General features: G+C 38.3%; 1 protein-coding gene across 1 annotated transcript in view; it reads right to left on the reverse strand.

The window, feature by feature from the left end:
* The window catches only part of LOC148376454 (arf-GAP with GTPase, ANK repeat and PH domain-containing protein 3-like), a 165,608-nt gene that overhangs the window by 129,935 nt on the left and 15,815 nt on the right, over window positions 1-19,858 (reverse strand). Inside the window, exons 2-3 of the mRNA XM_088347315.1 lie at window positions 15,661-15,719; window positions 6,338-6,425 (exon numbers count right to left, since the gene is read on the reverse strand). Coding sequence (XP_088203441.1) covers window positions 6,338-6,425; window positions 15,661-15,719 — 147 coding nt within the window. The remainder of the gene's footprint in view (window positions 1-6,337; window positions 6,426-15,660; window positions 15,720-19,858) is intronic.

Raw genomic sequence — 19,858 nt, forward strand, 5'->3', positions numbered from 1 at the left:
TCTTGAGAGACAAGAAAGAGGATGACAATGTTTCTTGTATTTCCAGTGTCATGTTTTCCTTCAAAGAAAAAAAAAACTTTGACCAGCATCCAGGAAAAAGACTGCGGCCGGCCTGAGAAATTCCAGCGTGTAAGCTGGACCGTATTTGATTGCATAACAAAGTGTCCCTTCTTTCAAAAGCTTGACCGAGTTTGTCTCATCTGGGACAGTAAAGCCACTCGAGTGAATAGTTGGTCTTGCTGGATGAATAATGTTTGTGTTTGGCCCTGCAACTATGAGTTGACTTTGTACCAAAAATCGAGAATAAAAAAAAGTCAAGAATGAATTCCATCGTCGACAATTGTTAAAAGACACGTTTTTTCCAACAGAGTGATGCATCTTACATGATTATAATCTCTGCTGAGTCGCACATGCGTAAGAGTGTCTCTCAAGCAGTAATATTTACATACAGATACAGATACAGATGTCAAAATCAAGCATTTTAGCCTGGATACGGAAACATGAAGAAGGCTAATTGCAAAGTTTGCAAGGCATACCTTGCGTAGCATGGCAGTAGATAGGTGACAGTCACAGTTGAACAAAATTGAGTCTGACTCGCCTCTGTAATTTTCAAGTAACATTCAAGCCAATACGTTTTTGATAACGTGCATTGTACATTTTGTACGTGTGTATTTCACTATAAAAGAGAACTTAAGTATTATTCCAGAACATGCCTGAAAACATTTTGATGATATAATGCACGCAGTCTGAGAACAAATGTCAGTTGTTAAGTCTTAAAAACGGCAAACAGCAGTTGATAAAAGTGTTTGATTTCAAACTGTTCGTATCAGTTCTTTAGTTACAGACTTTGCAGTTGACCACTCGATGTTCTTCACAAAATTATTATTTACCGTACTATTGTAGCTAATGAGCCTGTTTTGGGGTGAGAGAGATAAAACATTTACTTGGTTTTAATGTACAGACGCTCTCGACTTACGTAAAACAATAGATACGATCATTTTTTCAGGATGGCGAAAAATATCCGGACATTGCTGTATTGTGTGCACCTTTTTCCTAGTACAGAACAGTACTGTAGTGCTTTTTTCCACAGCTACCGGCATGTGGTGGTGCTGTGAGAGGTCACCCCTCGTCCACCCCGAAGAAGAAATCCCGCTTCTTCTTTCTGGTTCGTGTGTAAACATACTGTACTATGTGTACTGTATCTCTAGCGCGCTAAGAACTTTGACGTTTTTTTTTATTAATATATCGTGCATCCATTCAATATGGTGGGTGTAAAGTGTAAAGAAGAGGCGAGCTGTTTTTTTTTTCAAATTAAAGTGGAATAGGAAAGCTTGATGCGGTTGAGAAAATGGTTGGAACTTTTTTTCGGCCATTTTTTACCACTCTTTAAGCGAATCTTCCAAAAGTGAGTTAAACTAAACTTTATTTATCTTTATAGAGTATATTATTTTATGAAATGTTTATTTTTTTAGTACAAAACAATACAGGTTACTTATACAAGCCTTAAACATACTTATATTAATGATAAACATACAAAATATAGCACTCACGAACAAAGTCAACTTACGATCGTAAGTAGGGCAGCGTCTGTACTATTTATTTGCTAGTCCCTAAAAAATGGACAAGGTGTATTTATGGATTCCTCTGTTGACCGAGCATTGTGCCTAATTGCTTTCAAAAAGGGCCTTTTTATTCAATTTTTCACAAACCCACAGTATGTTTTCTAAAATTTGTATCTTTCAATGTATTGTACCCATTTTTCTTGTGTTGGATATAATTTGTCACATAATTGAATCAACTTCATGCTAAATTTAAGAAAAAAAATAATTATCTGATTTAAAACACACTTCTATTCTATAGCTAATGAATGAACTATATTTCATGTTGACAATATCTGTGTATTCTTTGTTATTGCAACATCCGTTTTAGCCTGGTCATCCTGGAAGGGGGATTACCTCATGTCCAGCCCCTTCTTAAGGGTTCTTCATTTTCCTCATGATGAGGTTTTTTAATTTTTCCTTGCCCTCATGTATGTTTTAGATCAGGGGATGGTGTAATAATAGTCTGTAGTTTACAATAATCTTTGGTCTGTCCAGCCCTTTGAGACTCCTTGTGAGAAAGGGCTACACAATTGACTTGATGGTTCGACTGATCGTTTCAATTGTCGGTGACTAGTTGACTAAAAGTGAATTTCCCTTCGGGGATGAATAAAGTATCTATCTATCTATCTATCTATTGAAATAGTTATAATTGCAGCGCCACTTGTGTAACAGCTAGCTGCGCAAGCAGCATTAGTTTTTTTTTCCCAATGTATTTCCTTCTTTTTTTTTCTAACTGGAGCTTTCGACAATTCAGACAAAGCGTCGAGAAAGAGAGACGTCTGCCGCCTCTCGTAACAAGGGATCAGAACAAGGCATGCGATGAATGATTTATGGAGCGATAGTCTGCAATGGAAGCATATAGCGCTAGACTATGGATTTTATTACATAACCGCCAGGAGCTGTCTTCTTTTTCACTCCGATGATGATGAGTTCCGTGAGCAGGTCAAATCTAAGTTATAAAAAAAAAAATAATAATAAATAAATAAAAGAGGGAGGCGAGGTGGGCGGCATACACGCAGACCTTGACATCTGATGGCGCTCCATCCGTTGTTGCTATAGCAACACACCCCGGAGCTTGTTTCCATTTTCTTTTTTTTTTCTCCCAACGCACTTTATATTAAAAAACAGCCACGGCGGTGATCTTTTATCGGGATGATTGGAAATGTGCGATACGCGGCTGCTAATCAAGAACGTCAAGAGACGATCGAGCCCGGGCCACGGACGAAATCCGGGACACAATAGTTTATCTTTGAAGATGCCGAAACGGGGACCAGGGGGCGCCGTTTTCATTACAATCCCGTTGATACGCTTCAGTTGTCATTCTCACGTCCCTGCACATGAATCCGAGGCGACCTTTTCAATGGCTTGAGAAGACCCCTTTACATTGAAAACGTTCCCAGGCACATATTATGTTAAATTCTCTTTTCAAGTGTATAGAGAGTCGGTAGTCTTCTATCTCGTTTTTTATGTCTGAGAGCTGTGACAGTGGATGCAATTTACATAAGAGCGATCCTGGCACTGTCTGCATGCCCCTGTCATGATTAGCTATGCACGGCCACTTTGAGCACTGTGTGAATGATAAAATACAGATAATATCAAATGAAATGCACTTCAATTGAGTGTCTGTAGATGCCCATTACCGCGTTAAGCAAAGTGTAATCTGGATGTGTGACAGTAGATGACAGTGGCGCTCTCAGTTTCAGAAAGTACGCAAAGATTCACATTCATCCTTTTGTACGGTAAATTAGAATAGAATAGAAAAGAATAGAAGAAACAAGAAACGTCGGCATGTAGGATGTTACATACAGTTTGGTATTGTAAGGGTTTGTGCAATTATACATTTGGTGCAAAAATAGTCATCATAGTGCAAAAAAATAGTCAAACATTGTGCAAGGTATGCAGTAAACATAGTGCAGTCAACATGTGCAAGAAACATAGACATGAGTACCATTTTACGTTCGTATGAGGTAGTGTTTTTGCAAGAGTTTTTCATGTTTTTGTACGGTGTCTGTTTAGGGTGGTAATGGCTCTGGGGAAGAAACTGTCTCAGAGTCTGTTTTTTTTTTTTGTGTGTGACCTGTAGCGCTTGCCGGAAGGCAGCAGGTCGAAGAGGTGGTGGCTGGGGTGAGAAAAGTCCTTGATGATGTTTTCTGCTCTGCTGAGGTAGCGAGAGCAGGCAATGTCCTCCAGACTGGGCAGAGAGCAACCGACGATTTTCTGGGCTGTTTTGATGACCCTCTGGAGCATTTTCCTGTCTGCTGCTTGTAAAAGGACACCTGCAGCTGCTGTTTTAGATGATTTTTCCTGAGCACTCTCAGGAAATGCAGTCGCTGCTGGTGTTTGCAGACCAGGAGAGGTCGTCGGAGATGTGCACACCCAGAAATTTGAAGGAGTGGACTCTCTATACACAGTCTCCTTTTATGATGAGTGGTGCTGGATTCCTGCCATTCCTTCTGAAGTCCAGTATCAGTTCTTTTGTTTTTGTGGTGTTCAGTATGAGGTGGTTTTCCGAACACCACGTTGACAGTGACTTTATCTCATCCCTGTACGTCGCCTCGTCCCCTTCAGAGATGATGCCGATCAAGGTGGTATCGTCGGCGAACTAAATTATGCTGCTTACAGGGTATGTACACCTTTTTCGTGGCCAAATTCAAGCTATTTGTAAGCACTTTCAAGGCCAATTTTTCCAGTACCATAAAAAGTAGAAATCCGGTGTGAATCATGAATTTTGTAGAGCCACAAATATATCACCAATTTACATGTGCGATCTTTAATCTTGCTGTGCATTTATAAAGACTAATTTTCAGATATTGTGAAAATAGCGAAAATATCAGCGGATCTTAACAATATGTGTGTAAATATTTTTGGAGACAAATTTTTCCCAATATAGTTGTCGAGTAAAAATGATGAGAATATGGAGCGTACATTATCAGTTGCAAGAAGTTCTTCCCATTAAAATTCATCACAGGGAAACGCTACCTCCATTTTTAAAATGGCCCTTAATGAATGTCCATAATGTATACATAATCCTTGCACCAATACCCATTTCAGAGTGCCCTGTTTAGGTGTAACATGTAGCAAACCATTAAAAAACAAACTAGGTAAGATAGTCATCTCAGGGAGTGTTCTTTCATATGACTGAACAGCCCTGCCTCTCCCATTGCGAAGAGATGTGCAGTATCTCTTTTTTGCACTCTTTGATGCACCTGTCCTAATACACCTGTAGGGAGCATTGACACTTCACATGCCGACTTTATTATTTTATCATTATTATCATTATTTTTTTTCTTCCTTAAATGCATGGTCAGTAGAGTCAGACTGCCGGGAAACGTGGAAATAATTTCAAGCATTTTCAAGCATTTCCCACCAAATTCAAACACTTTCCTGACCTTGAAAACACAACATTAAAATTCTAGTATTTCCCGGATTTCAAGCACCCGTACGTACCCTGTGTTTATATTGTCATGAGAGACTGTAAGGAAAAATATTCTTCCTGAGCAATAAAAAGACAAAAAGAAACATTGTTCTGATCATAACCAAAACATTTTAACTAAGCAATAACACGTAAAAAGGAAGCGTAATCCCACTCATCAAGCAGAATGGAATCCTTAAACATATCATACGTAAAATCTTTTTTACCCTATTCACAAAAAATAATCAATTCTTACTACATTTGCAGAAAATATTGCTTATTTTAATTATATTGTCATTGTTTTAAGTTTTGTTATGATTCTTAAATAAAATGAGGGGAATAAACAAACAAAATAGGAAAAAACTGGAAGTAGGTAGACAATTTTGCTCATTTTAATAAATATTATTGCCATTATCTTGAAAAAAATCCTAGGAAAACGAGCAAAACAATCTGCAGTTTGTTAGATACAATAACTAAGGAAAACTTGTTTTGTTTTTTAGGTAATATAAGTTACAATATCTTAAAACTACAACAAATACACTTTAAAAAACATTTTTTTAGTTTTGACAAATGGGTAGGACTTTATTTTATTGATTAACAAAAATAAATAGAACCAGCATTACAATCTACCGTGTGAAAGTTTTGAATTTATATTTTAATAAGAATCAAAAGAAAAGTTAACATAGTTAAAACCTAGATAATTACAAGAAAAATAAGCAGATTGTAAGATTTTATTGTATTGACTCTAAAAATTGCTTACTGTTTGCTACAATATGATCGCTTAGCAAATTCTAAGTAAACCTTGTTTTACTAAAATCAAATAAATATAGCTTAAAAGTAGAAAAAATACAATTGAAATAGAATTTTCTGCCAATGGGGTAAGAGTATACAAAAAAACATCTAAAATGTATCTGAAATAAAAAATAAGAAACTATATGATTATTTGTTCTGCCTTCTTTTTTAATTGATAAAAATAGCAAAGCTGAAAACTGAAAAATACAAAAAATACACATTATTTTATAGTATTAATGTTTTATTATATTCTAATATATTCTTAGAATTGTTTAACTGGATGAGTTTAATTGACCCACTTCTGAGTTCATAGATAACAATATTAAAAAAGAAATGTTTTATTAATGTAAAAAAAATTGTATTAAAAAAACAAATCAACCAAAATAAACATAAATGACAAAGCCAGGCCGGATGTGTAAGCGTAGTAAATTACTACAGCTTTCTATGTCTTCCATCAGAGCAATATGTTTAGAACGACAACACCTACAATAAAGTAACCAACTCTCCTCCCGAGCTTTTCTGAATTACTCACCTTCAGGAGACTCCTCCTGCACATATGTCCCTGTCAAGTAGCGGTGGACCAGTGCCGACTTGCCGCTGGAAAGATTTCCCACAATTCCCTGCAAAAAAACAACACAGAGATGCGAGAAATGAGCGAGAGCCCACCACGTAAGGTTTTATAGCTCTTTAGTTACTTTTCAGATGACGCCAGATGCTCACAGAGCGGATGAATCGCATGTCTGGGACTTGAAATAACAATAAAAGAACTTGTCAAATGGGGCGGACGAAAGATGAGGGAACGATCAAACATTTTCCTAGTACGGGGTAGGGAGTTCATGCAGGCACTCACTCACAAACGTGCACTCAGACACACAAACCCAACTAGATGCTGGCTGTGTATTTTTCAATACTTTGTGCCGTATTTGTTGTTATACTTTGTTAGGGGGGGGAACACAAGGACAAGTCTTTGTTCGTGCTATCCATCTATCGATTTCATTATCTGCACCGTTTATCCTGAGTAGGGGCTCGGGGGTGCTGGAGCAAATACCGGCCAGGGTTGCCAGAAACAGATAACTGACTCATTCCTAGGGACAATTCGGACCAGCCAATTAACCTGTCATGCATGTTATTGGAATGTGGGAGGAAACCAGGGCGCCAGGAGGAAACCCACACAAGCACGGGGAGAACATGCAAACTCCGGTAGTTGGATTCGAACCCATGACCTCAGAACTGTGCCGCAGGCACGCAAACCACTCAACATCCGTGCCGCTCGTTCGTGCGTATCCTGCATTCATTACAAAACATACGCTGCGGTTAACCATGACGTCAGCTAGCCAAAACCTAGCTGGGGTGCATTTGTTTAGAGAGCAGAGATTTGCCACTAGAAACTGATAAGATTATAGTTTGGTACACTCAAAATAAAGAGAGAAGACATCAATGGATTTCCAACCTGCAAAGTGAACAAAGCCCAAACCTCAGATAAAACGTTTTAACCTGTTTTATAAGCCCTCCCCTGAGCCCTTTGTTTTTATTACATGTCCTAGGTTAGAAATTAAATAACAAACTGGAACTATGAATCCTTGAAAAAAAAATGTGGTCTGCGGTTACACTATCGCACTACGTCACATCTCGATATCGATTTGATTAATTGCGCAGCCCTCAGTTTTGCTCCAACACTTTATTAATTCCCACTAGGGCTGCAACTAACACTTATTTTTGCAAATTATGAATCACTTTGTGAATAGGTTTCATATTCCTGAATATTTTTCACATTTCCAATCATCTCTCCTTTTTTTCTTTCTGACCCCCTTTGTTACCAGCTATGACTAAAATGTCCAAGAAATGACGGGTCTGCGACAAAGTTTGCAGTTTGGGTCATCTCTCACTCCGTCTTCCCGGGAACTGTATAAAAACCAAAGTGTGTCCATACGTTTGTGACATTTTGTGGCCGTAAACAGTGTACAAATTATTTTCTCATCGTCTCAGTCGATATAAATGTCAGCTTCCGGACTGACTGACACGGACTTATGTGCGTTGTTCTAACATCATTCGTGATTTATTGTACCAAAGATGTATGATTTAAGTTGTATAAAAAAAAAAAAAAAACATTAAATCATTAATGATATCAGATGGCAAAACAGATGATGCCCTACTTTCGAACGAGATCGTTTGTAAGTTGAACTTGTTCGTAAGTTGCTTCTATATTTTGTATGTTTAAGGTTTGTACAAGTATCTTTAAGACTTGTATAACTAAACTGTATTGTTCTGTACTAAAAAAAACCTTTCATAAAATAACATGCTCTATAAAGATAAATAAAGCTAAGTTTAACTTACTTTTGGAAGACGAGCTTTAATAGTTAGGCGACTTTCTCCTACGTGGTAGAAAGTGGCCTTAAAAGCGAATCAACCATTTTCTCAACCGCATCAAGCTTTCTTATTCCAATTTCATTTCAAAAGAAACGGCTGGCCCCTGCTTTACACTTTACACCAACCCTATTGAATGGATGTGCGAGATATTAAACAAATAGAAATGTCAAAGTTCTGGGGATTCAGTACAGTACAGGAAGAAGAAGCAGTTTTCTTCTTCGTGGTGGATGGGTGACCTCCCACAGCGCCAATCCCTGGTAGCGGCGGAAAGAAGCACTACAGTACTGTCCTGTACTCGGAAAAAGGTGCACACAATAAAACAATCTAACTTACAGCAATGTCCAAGTGTTTCTTGTTATACCGAAAAAATGTTCGTTTCTACCGTTTTTCGTGGGTCGAACGGTCGTAAGTAGGGAAGCATCTGTACTTGAAGAATCACAATTATCGAGACTCGTGATATAAAACAAATTGGCAACTTTGTATCGTGATACAACCGAAATGTCACCAAAGCATATCCTCCCACACCCAGCGCTCAATGGCTCATAAATTGCGCAACACAACGAATAGACGATGAATTTAGTAGGTAACGCTTTTAATAACCGTTTTTAATCGATTTTATCGATGCATTGTTGCAGCACTAATACGCACACTTGTATGCTTGTCTGTGTTTGATGTTGTTATTTTAAGCTGGACGTAGTAGAGGACACCATGGCAATGCTAAAGGATGAAGTGTGGGAGTGCGGAATTGAAAAACGCTATTATAAGGTGTGATTATGAATGTATGGTTACTAAGGTAAAAAAGACTGCACCTTTTAGTGAGGTGCACCTCATGGTCATGAAAATACAGTAGTGCATATTGAGATTACTTTAAATGGCTCGCAAAGTACAAAAAGTTTGATTCAAAAAATGCACCTGAGCAAATTAAAAAAAAAAGCCTCTGTAGCTTTTTGTGCGGCCCCTTCTCAAGGTTTCTTCCTTTTTCTCATGTTTTTCCTTGCCTTCATGTAGGTTTTTGATCAGGGGATGGTGTAGTAATAGTCCACAGGTGTCAAACAGGCGCCCGCTAAGGGATTTAATCCGGCCCTCGAGACAACACTCAGAGAAGCACAAGAGAAAAACAAGCTACCAAAGCCAGGTGCCTCATACAAAGAAACTGTACTTGTATTTATTTCTCTCTCTGTCTCTCTCTCTCTCTCTCTTCCACACCTTTTCTCCCACTCTCCGTGTCTCTCTTTTTCCTTTAATTTGTTGCTCTTTCTCTCTTTGTTTCTTTTTAACTTCTTTTGCTCCAACTTCATTTTTTCCTTTTTTTCTCTTTTCTCTTTCTTTCTTTCTTTCTACCCTTCGCGTTTTCTTTTCTCTTTTCTCTCCTTCTGTCTTTCCATTTCTCTTTGCATTTCTTTCTTCCTCGCTCTCTTCTTTTCCCTCCCTCTTTCTCTTATTTCTTTATCTCTCTTTTTCTTTCTCTTTAATCTACTAGTCCGGCCCCCGACAGAATGTTTGTTCTATCGTGTGGCCCCCCGAGTTAAAATGAGTTTGACACCCCTGTAATAGTCTGGTCTGTGCAGCCCTTTGAGACTCCTTGTGATTAAGGGCTATACAAACAAACATGACTTGAAACTGAATTTTAATTTGGTGATTCTTTTGCATACCACAAGAAGGAGATCATATAACAATATTACCAGTACAGCTTAAAAATGTAACTAACTAAATCTGATTTATGTTACTAGTTTAATGATTGTTTATCTACGTTGTTTATTAAGATAGCTATATAAATGCCACATAAAATAAGCATATAATGCACTGTAATAAAAGTAAAACACGGCGGGCCCTCTTCTAATTACATTTGTCTTTATGTTTTGTGTGTAATCATTCAGCTCTTAATCATCAGCATAATTAACAGCAATAAAAAAAAAGTCGTAATTAATTTCATAAAATGAGTCCACTTTTTTTCCCTCTCTGCTGCAAAATTAAAAGCAGCTGCAGCCTGCAGAGAGAATCATCAAAGTAAAATGCGGAGTTGGGCTCCGATCACAGTGGGACGCAAAGGAAAGTTCACGTGTTTGTTTAAGGGCTCTTTGGGAGAAACGTGAGCAATAAAGAAACTTGCATGGGATTGGTTACAAGGCTCCGCCGTGTTTCCTCCTGCTGGTGTCAAGGTATTTAAATAATAAAAAAGAGAAAAAATAACATGCTATTTTATGAGTCAGTGAGGAATGGGGCTGCGTTACGCCACATCTCTTTTTCCAAAGATAATTAAGCGAGCGCTACAAACTGGTATGGTTCAAATTACAGAGGAAACATGACAGACAATCGGCATAACTTTAAATACATTGGAAATTCTCAATATGTTTGTGTAAGTTAGCATAACACGTTGGCTGCGCGCTGTAAAAATACAGAGCCAGCTTCCAAAAGCTACCGCAAGCGTCGTGCAGCAGAAACGCTGCCTCAGCGCTATATCTCAATTTGGGGATGCTTTCAGTCGGAAAACCCAGAGCGCTTAAAAGCAACGTTCAATTTGTTTGGATTTGGAAGACATTTTGAAAAGTGGCGTCAAGAGCTTCTGACCAAAAATCTGGTGCCAAAGCTGCTTCGCACAGCTCCACGCTAGGTAAAGAAGGTGTTTTTCCACATAGAAATGTAAAAATTCCCAAGTTTTTACAAGTGTAGGGGAATTATTGCTGGCTGCTAAGCTAACTTTTCCCACACCATCTAAACAACAGCTGTTTCCCAATATTGAAAACCATACACTATCTGCAATTACCATGTTTTTTAAAAATACATTTGATTAACCAAATTCCTTCTATTATTAACTGATTCCGTAAATTCCGGACTGTAGAGCGCACCTGATTATAAGCCGCACCCATCACACTTCAAGAGGATAACCGCCTTTGCACTTACACAAGGCGCACCCGTATGTAAGCCGCATGTGCCCACATTTAAATTTGTAACACAGTCACAAATTTAACCCAAACCCGACTTTGAGTCCCGCGATTGAAACTGAATATAAAGTACACAGTCCAAAATCCACAGCCGGCGAAATGAACGGAAAATGATACCGCGGTACTTAACGTTTAATGCAGACCTGCAGAGTCCGGGTACCCGTTGAAACTAATCCAAGGAAAGAAAGTCTATATTTCCAAAGGTAAGGGTGGGAAAATATATATATCCACTATTGTCCGCCGCGACAACAGGTCTCGCTCACCTTTACCCCACTTCCCGTCAGGCCGCGTTTGCTCTGCCCCTCTTTTTTTAATTAGCAAAACATATCAGAATAAGTGTCTCAAATAAATGCATTACAAAAATATACAGGTGCAAATACATATTATACATGGGTTACACAAATTTACAAAGAAAGACGGTACACCGAGAGAGTTTTCAAAGCTTTAATAATAATATTATAACTTTCATCCCAAACCGTGCCTGTGAAGGGGTGGGGGGGGATTTTTTAAGGGTTATTGATCTATCTTCTTTATTCATTATCCATTATCTGTTATCGGTCAGTTCATAATACGCTACAAAGCCTAGGAGCCGGTAGCAAAACGCTACTAGTAACACGCTCGCAACACAGTGAACGACTCTGTTAAAAAACATACCGCACTTGTAGTAATCACGGTAAACCGCCCTCATATTCCTCCTTATGACTGACGTCATCAAAGTCGTCTTCCCCAGTGTGGGAAAGAGACTTTGTCATACAGACGTCGTCCCACGCCCCCTTATCCAAAAACACGCTAGCAACACGCACGCAAAGTAAAGTTTACGTGCAGTAGCTCAGTTTCCTTCTTTATCGGACTGCTCGATTGCATTTAGCTTGAAAGCTGCGTCATGTGCCTTTCTTATTGCAAATTGCATGGTGAGGATATTTCTACGCTAATTTAATTTGTGCACAAGCTAAGAAGTTGCAGTCTTCCTCGGCGCATATATTCCACTGGTCTAAATCTTAACTTTTGTACTTGAGCGCCACTGGCGGCTGTTGGAAAAACTACTTAAATTGGCCGTATCATTGAATAGGCCGCAGGGTTGAACGTTTGGGGAAAAAAGTAGCGGCTTATAGTCAGGAATTTATGGTATTAGGAAAAATCCCTATTTTCGTATTTAACGGAATGCTACCTAGTTGCTCAGGTAATTTGTGACGCACAATATATACAGCAGTTTTTTTCCCCAACTATTAAAAACACACACTACATCTGTAATTACCATTTTTTTTAAATTCGATTTGAATAACCTCAATTATTTATGATGAGATTAGCAGAAATCCCTGTTTTCAAGGTTCGGGGAAAGCTACTAAGTTAACCAATAAATTTAATAGTACCATTTTTAAAATATATTTGACTAATTTTGAATTATTTAGTTGATGAATGACGAATATTATAGCTACAATTACTATGCATCCATTCATCCATCCATTATCTGCACTGCTTATCCTCAGTAGGGTCTCGGGGGTGCTGGAGCCCATCCCAGCCATCCTTGGGCAGTGGGCAGGGGACACCCTGAACTAGTTGCCAGCCAGTCGCAGGGCACACAGGGACAGACAATTCACTCGCTCATTCACACCTAGGGACAATTTGGACCGGCCAATGAACCTAACAAGCATTAATTTGGAATGTGGGAGGAAACCGGAGTGAGCGGAGGAAACCCACGCAAGGACGGGGAGAACATGCAAACTTCACACAGGAGGTTTGATCTCATGACCTCAGAACTGTGCCGCACATGCGCTAACCATTGCGCCGCCGTGCTGCCCGCGACAATTACTATTTACTGTAAAATACATTGGATTGATCTCAAATATTTTATTAGTCAATCAATCAACGAATGAGGTTTCCAAAAACCCTTGTTATCGGAACCAGGGTACGGTTTCAAATTTACCCAAATAGTAAAAACAAATCAACGTTTGGAGAACAATGTGTCAGAATTTTAATAATACAAATAAATATGAATAGGCTATATGTATTTTACTATTTTAAAGTAATGTTTTCCTTAATGCTCTATTCTTCAAAAAAGCCCAGAGTAAGTGAACAATAATATAATACAATCAAATAATAAATCTATAATGAGTAAAATCTATTTGCCAACAGAACATTTCTTTCTCCTACAAAAGTTGAATTCCAATTTTTGCCAAATATTGTATTTTAAGTCAAACATATTATAGGTTGCTACCGCAGAGGAGAATTGCTCAAACAAAACGTATCCAAATGATTAATCATAAAAACGATTGGTGATTAACTCTAACAAAAATAGTCTTTTGAACTAGTTAAGTACACATATTTTCCTTACATCATACACAATAACATATCTAATTCTACACGTTTGCCCTTACCAATTCCTCTAAAGAACTGTCATAAAAGACTTAAAGAGGCGAAAAATAACTTACAAACTAGCAGGTGTTCAGTATTTTATCGGTTTTATGTTTTCTGAACCTCGGACATAGAGCTTGGAATTAGTCTGATGATGTTTTCCCAGTCCAAAATAACCTGAGAAAAAAAACAATGGCTACCGCCTATGACCAGAATCGACGAGCTTGCTAGCTAGCACTGTCCTTCTTGCTTAACCCCTCATCATTCCTGTAAAATTCGCCTAAAATCCCGATCACTTATGCCCATGATGTACCCAAAGAAAATGGAATTCTGTTTTTGAACCGTTTGGAGAATATGGACTTTCGGTCTCTTTTGAGAGGTAACGCTCTGAAGTTTTGTCCCAAACTGAAATCATTACTGCAAGTGCTACTAACATTGAGTATTGTAAGTTGGAACACAAAGAAATGGAAGGTTTTTATTCTCGCCTGAATATTTTTTTTGCAATCACATGCCTGCAAAAGTGTAGCATGGGCATCTTTGCTGTAAAAAAGCTGGGGTAATAGCATGAAGCCTTACCCAGTCCCAGGGTTAATTTGTTCACAATCTGAAAAAATAAACATTGTATTTTACACATTGTCCTAAAGGTATGTCAAAGGGTTTCTGAAAGTGGCCATTTGGAGATGAACAGATTACAGCCCCAAATCCTTTGCAACTGTGCATTTCACTTTGGCCAATATTTAGACATTGTGAAAGAGTTGTAAATGTTTGACTTCTCTATCCAGAAGTCAATCCATGATTCTGAACACTTGTATGTGATAATCGTGCGGAAAAAATGATCCTGGGTTGCATTTATACACGATTTATGCATGATTTGAACACACCCCGTCAAATTGCATAAAATAACTATGGGAATTTCATTGTCTTTTTGAAGCCGAAGTAGGTCATGCCGTTTTTTTTTTTTGTTTGTTTTTTTCTCAATACAGGTTATCACAACCTAAGGACCGTAAAAAAAGCTAAAGCTTTTAAGAGGCAAAGTAGGTCATGTAATTTTTTTAATTCAATACTGACCCTTATAGGTTATCACAGGCTAAGAACAGTTAAATAAAAAGCTTGCAATTGGCTTAGAGTGGTGTCAATCAAAAGGTGAGAGGCTATACAACAGCCATATTGGAAATCATCTGATGAGTCTGTTTTTTTCAAAGGGAATCATGGAGCGAAACGAACCGATGACATTAAAAGATCGTCAAACGATGCAGGAATGCTTTTAGGCGGATTTTTCAAAATCTTTCGGCATTATCGTGTTTTGGAGTAAATATTTTACACGGTTGGATTCACATGAATCTTGTGAATGGAACCATATTTGTGTACAATCGTTTCATTAGTGGACTAGCATAGTACTTATGAATGAGTTATACCGGCTTTATAGTTTTAGGGTATCTTGTTTCAGACTGATCATGATGTTAAGTCGCTTATGAGTACATTTTGAAATTGTCATCATATCTTGAATCTCAGGAGTTTAAGGTTTCCGATGATGTGTGGCATCGTGAAGATACAACTTTTTTGTTCATCAACAGTCTGACGGTCCGGTGGCTGGCCGTCGTTAAGAAGTAAATGGCAAAGCCATCTTTGACAAAGACATTGTACAGACAAGTTAATAAGACACTCTGGAACTATTTAAAAATGTTGACTCAGGATGAATAAGAAGATTGAGCTTTAAGAGCTTCTACTTTATAAATCAAGGGAGACAAAGCCAAAGCTGAAAAAGAGCCAAAGCCGTTTATCTCGTCCCGAAAAGGAAACCGACACCGCTCGTCTCATGTCCTATCTGAACGAACTTTTAATTCATCCTTGAAAGTTGCGAGCTAAACGATTGCTTTTCTTCTCAGGTTGAATTGTGCCTTTGATGAACAAACCCCCGTGCGAACGCAAGCTATTAACACCCGCAGAATTCACAACTTTAAGAGCAAAGATTTTAAGAACTGAAGTTTCATCTAGAATCGAAACTGCCAGTCATTATGCGTGTCCATGGAAACAAAATACACAAAAAAAGAAATGCAGCTAATTAGCAGGTAAATGTCAAACCCATTCTTCCACTTAGGTATCTCCAAAAAACCTTGGCAGTAGCATGATGCTAACGAACCCCATTAGCATATTATCATTATTTATCATTTTTTTATTTTTAATTGGGTCTTACCACTTTCAGCTCTGGGACAGACCGGCTCAGTGTCCATTCCTGGCTGTTGACAAAAGAGTCTGAAAGGAAAAGGACAACAAGAAAGAAACCCGTTAATATAATGACTCTCTATTACACACAATTTTCCTAGATTAAATATCCTAATTAACATTTATAATTATACCAAGCCATCAAGTGCCATAATTTTTACTCAAAAAAGTTCTAACATACAAATTGAAATGAGTTGCAACCTTTAAAACAGATATTGTGATTTCTGTGGGCCAATATTGTGACTTTGTTCTCCTATGATAATATATTTTGTCATCTACTGTACTAACTTTGTTCCTAGGTGTACAAACCTTTTTCCTCTCGTCTAAAAATTGCATTTTGTTGGTTTTACAGCTTTAATAAAGGAATATTTATTATTTGACCACTAAATGTCGCTGTGAGGGTAGTGCAACTGCAAACGAGTGCTAATAACCAAAAGGGAGAATTAAAATTCGGAGTATCTAAGAATCAGAATCACCTTCATTGTGATTGTATTTCTACAACAAGATTACAGCTACACTCTAGTTGACAAAAATATAAACTATTAGGATGAATCAAAAGAGAAATAATGTATGTAATATGTGTTCACCTCCGGTATAATGTTTTTAGATCTGAAATAAGATCTATAGACAGCAGGATATTGTACTCTATCTATCTATCTATCTACCTTGGTCATATCCCTCAAAAGGGGTGACCGGCAGCAAGACAAACACATATGAAAACAAAGAAAACAAAATAAAGGGAAAAAGTAGCAAAAAACACACAAACATTTTTGGACCATGACCAACCCAAATGCCCAAACACCCAAAAAAGTTAAGCACCTCGGTCATGCTTTCGTCCCTCCAGATGAAACGGGACACAAGAAAGCGGCCATGTCACTTGGGTCAGGGTGACGCAACACACTCTTCTCTTCAGCAGGGCCTGACAGATTTCACTGGTTTACCCCTGCCGCATCATACAGGTGCCCTGCCCATCACTTAGAACGCTTCCAAACATCCCACTATCCTTTCACAACACCTCTTACAGTTCATGTGTTTTACTTATTACCTAAACAAATCGTTTTTTTAACCAATAGAAGGCGCTAAATTATACAATATGTCCCTTCAAAAATTATATTTGGATACTCATATTTGTAACTCTGAGATTACATAATCTAAAAGACTGGGTGAGTGTGATTGGACATAAAATGATGCCTCTGGCTTGTCACAAGTTGAGCCACCTTTAAGACAAAACTCACCAGTTAAATAAATGCGATTGTTTTACCTCGACACAAAGGCGGGGAAATGATATTCACAAGGCTTTCTCTACCAAATAAACTCTCCCGTTTAATGAACATTTGCAATCTCCGAAGGTGTTCGGGTTGCCCGACACCTGCGCAGAGCACATTCCACTGAGCCATTTGTATTGTGCCTGTTTCCATGCAATGGGGTTCTAAGGCACATTTTGTCTGACGTGATTGAATTTATTAAGCTTCTGTTTGACATTTCAAGGTGAGTTCACAGCAGAGAAAGACTTTCATTCTTAATAAAATAATAAAAAAATACTGGTTTAAGTGATAATAATTCAGAGTTTGTGTTTTTTGTAATCGCTACTTTTCAATAAATGAAAGTTTAACCACTCCACTTTCATCCAAAGATAACATTTTTCCTGAAAAATAGCTTTTCTCTTGTTAATTTTCCTTTTGAATTTCAACCAGAAAATATCAGTAAAAAGTACAATCGATCAATTACTGTAATCCCTCGCTACGATACACTTTGTACTCCCAAATTGAAATGCACCGTTGTGGCCACAATCCATGGTCAACTGTTTTTGAGAACAGGAGCTTGCAGAGTGCATTTATTTGGGCTGTACGACACTGACGCCAAAATGAACCGCACTGGTTTGGCTGCGATCCATTTCCCCCGTCAACTTTTGCTGAGAGCGGGGCCAAGGGAGACAATTCGTGTCATGCATGCCTGGCTGCTCTTTTTTCTGTTCTTTCCGCCTAAATTGAACAGCACCCGGTCTGCCGCAAACCATTACCCTGGTCCACGATTTCTGGATCAGTGATATATGCTGTTCACCTTGATGACACACGACTGCGTCCCTAGGTCCGCCACAAACCACATCGTGAAGCGCCTGTACTTCCTGCGGAGGATGAGGAGAGCCCACCTGCCCCCACCCTCCCTCATCACATTCTACAGGGGCACCATAGAGAGTATCCTGACCAGCTGTATCTCTGTGTGGTGTGGAGGCTGCAGCGCTACCGACTGGGGTAGTGTGAGGAGGGTAACGAGGACAGCAGAGAAAATAATCGGGACTACACTTCCCTCCATTCAGGACATTGGCCAGAAGCGCTGCCTATCCCATGCTAAGAACATTATCGGGGACCCCTCTCACCCCCATCATGGACTGTTCACTCTGCTAGCCTCTGGGAAGAGGTACTGCAGTGTGCGGTGCAGGACCACCAGGTTCCGCAGTAGTCTAGTCCCCCTGGCCATTAGACTGTTAAATGGTCAATCTAACATATAGTTAACCTAAATCTAAACGGCTGCTAATCTGACTTTTTGCACTACTGGCAGTTCTTTATAGCTTGCCACTCCTTGCACATTTGCTCTCTGCACTATTGTACTTACAGCGCTATTGTTACAGTGTTAATGTTACTGTTTACCTGACTTGTTAACCTGAATGCCCATTTTGCACATCTGGTTAGCTACTCCTCTTGCACTACTGGCACTATGGTAAAATACTATACGTAGCCATAATACAATACAACTTTTACTTATATCTGTACATTCGAGGAAACTGTGCGGGTCAGATGTATCGACATTTCGTTCTGTATACACGTGTACTAGAATGACAATAAAGTAGATCTGAATCTGAATCTGAATCTGAATATATGACATATGTTAGACATTAGGTTTTATCTCATTATCACACTATTTTTAGTCATGGTACTAGAGACAAATGTTATAGAATGGAGAAAACAAAAGTGGTCCTGAAAGATGTAAACACAAAAAAACACAACAAGGCTAACAACTCTTTGGTGTATCTGAGGATGAATCAGACTTTAAAGCACATTGAATATTTTTATAATGATAATATCATTCATATATAATTATAAGTTATGATAATAATCTAAATAGTGAATAGTAATTGGTTAATGTATCAATATTCTTAAGATGGCATTGCATTGTGTTCATAGTTTGATTTTATTCATTGCCGCACATATTCAACAATGTTTGTCACTTAGATACTTAGTTTGAGCTAGGAAAAACTGGAATGACATTTTATAGGGATTATTAATCAAAAATTAGGGGTGCGCGGTACAGACAAATACGGTAACTTCTTAGTAGCACTTGAAAAAAAAAAGCATAACTCAGCTAAATTATAGTGATAACATCTCGGCTAAAATAACAGTCTGGAGAAGTTAACATCACCGCAGTGACAAATTAAGTATAGCATTTTCTTTTCCTGTACTCCGCTACTGCAACCTCTGCAATTATTGGGGGAGGCCCTCTGCTGAGAATTATATAAATCAAGACTTCCCACGGCAAGCACGTAGTCTTTAAACAACCTCTTTCACGTGCACCAAGTTGATACCTTTCCTGTTAAGCCGTGTCCTTTTACACAGCACTTTAAAATCTCTTTTATGGTTTCGACATGTCACAACATGCGCCAGAAGAAGAGACCTGACTGGTTTAGTTTGGCCTGCCGTGAATGAACGTATGTAAACACAACCCCGATCGACATGCCGCCTTGTTTTTAAGTTTTTCCTGTTACTTTTGCGAACATCGACTTATATATAGTAGGATTTGTAACTACCAACTGTTTTACTAGTGGACTAGTCCCAAACTGTTGAAACGATTAGTCAACTAAGCGGATATTTAATATTTCATTCTCAAATTTAATATGGAGTTGATTTAATTTCGTGGAAAATGATAATAACCACAACATAAAGCAGGGGTCGGGAACCTTTTTGAATCAAAGAGCCATAAAAGCAAAATATATTAATTTTATTTTGGGAAAGAGCCACACCATATATTATGAGACAAATTTACTAAATTGCTTAACCCGCGCCCCAGACAAAAGCTTAGTCTTCAGCACATTTATTTTTGATGATTTGATAAAAATTATGAAAAGAGAATAATGCCAGAGCCCGTGTCCCAAAATCAACAAACATACCACTTTA

This window comes from Urocampus carinirostris, chromosome 1, assembly GCF_059441175.1.
Source record: "Urocampus carinirostris isolate Australia breed hairy pipefish chromosome 1, RoL_Ucar_1.0, whole genome shotgun sequence".
NCBI classification, from domain to species: Eukaryota; Metazoa; Chordata; class Actinopteri; order Syngnathiformes; family Syngnathidae; genus Urocampus; species Urocampus carinirostris.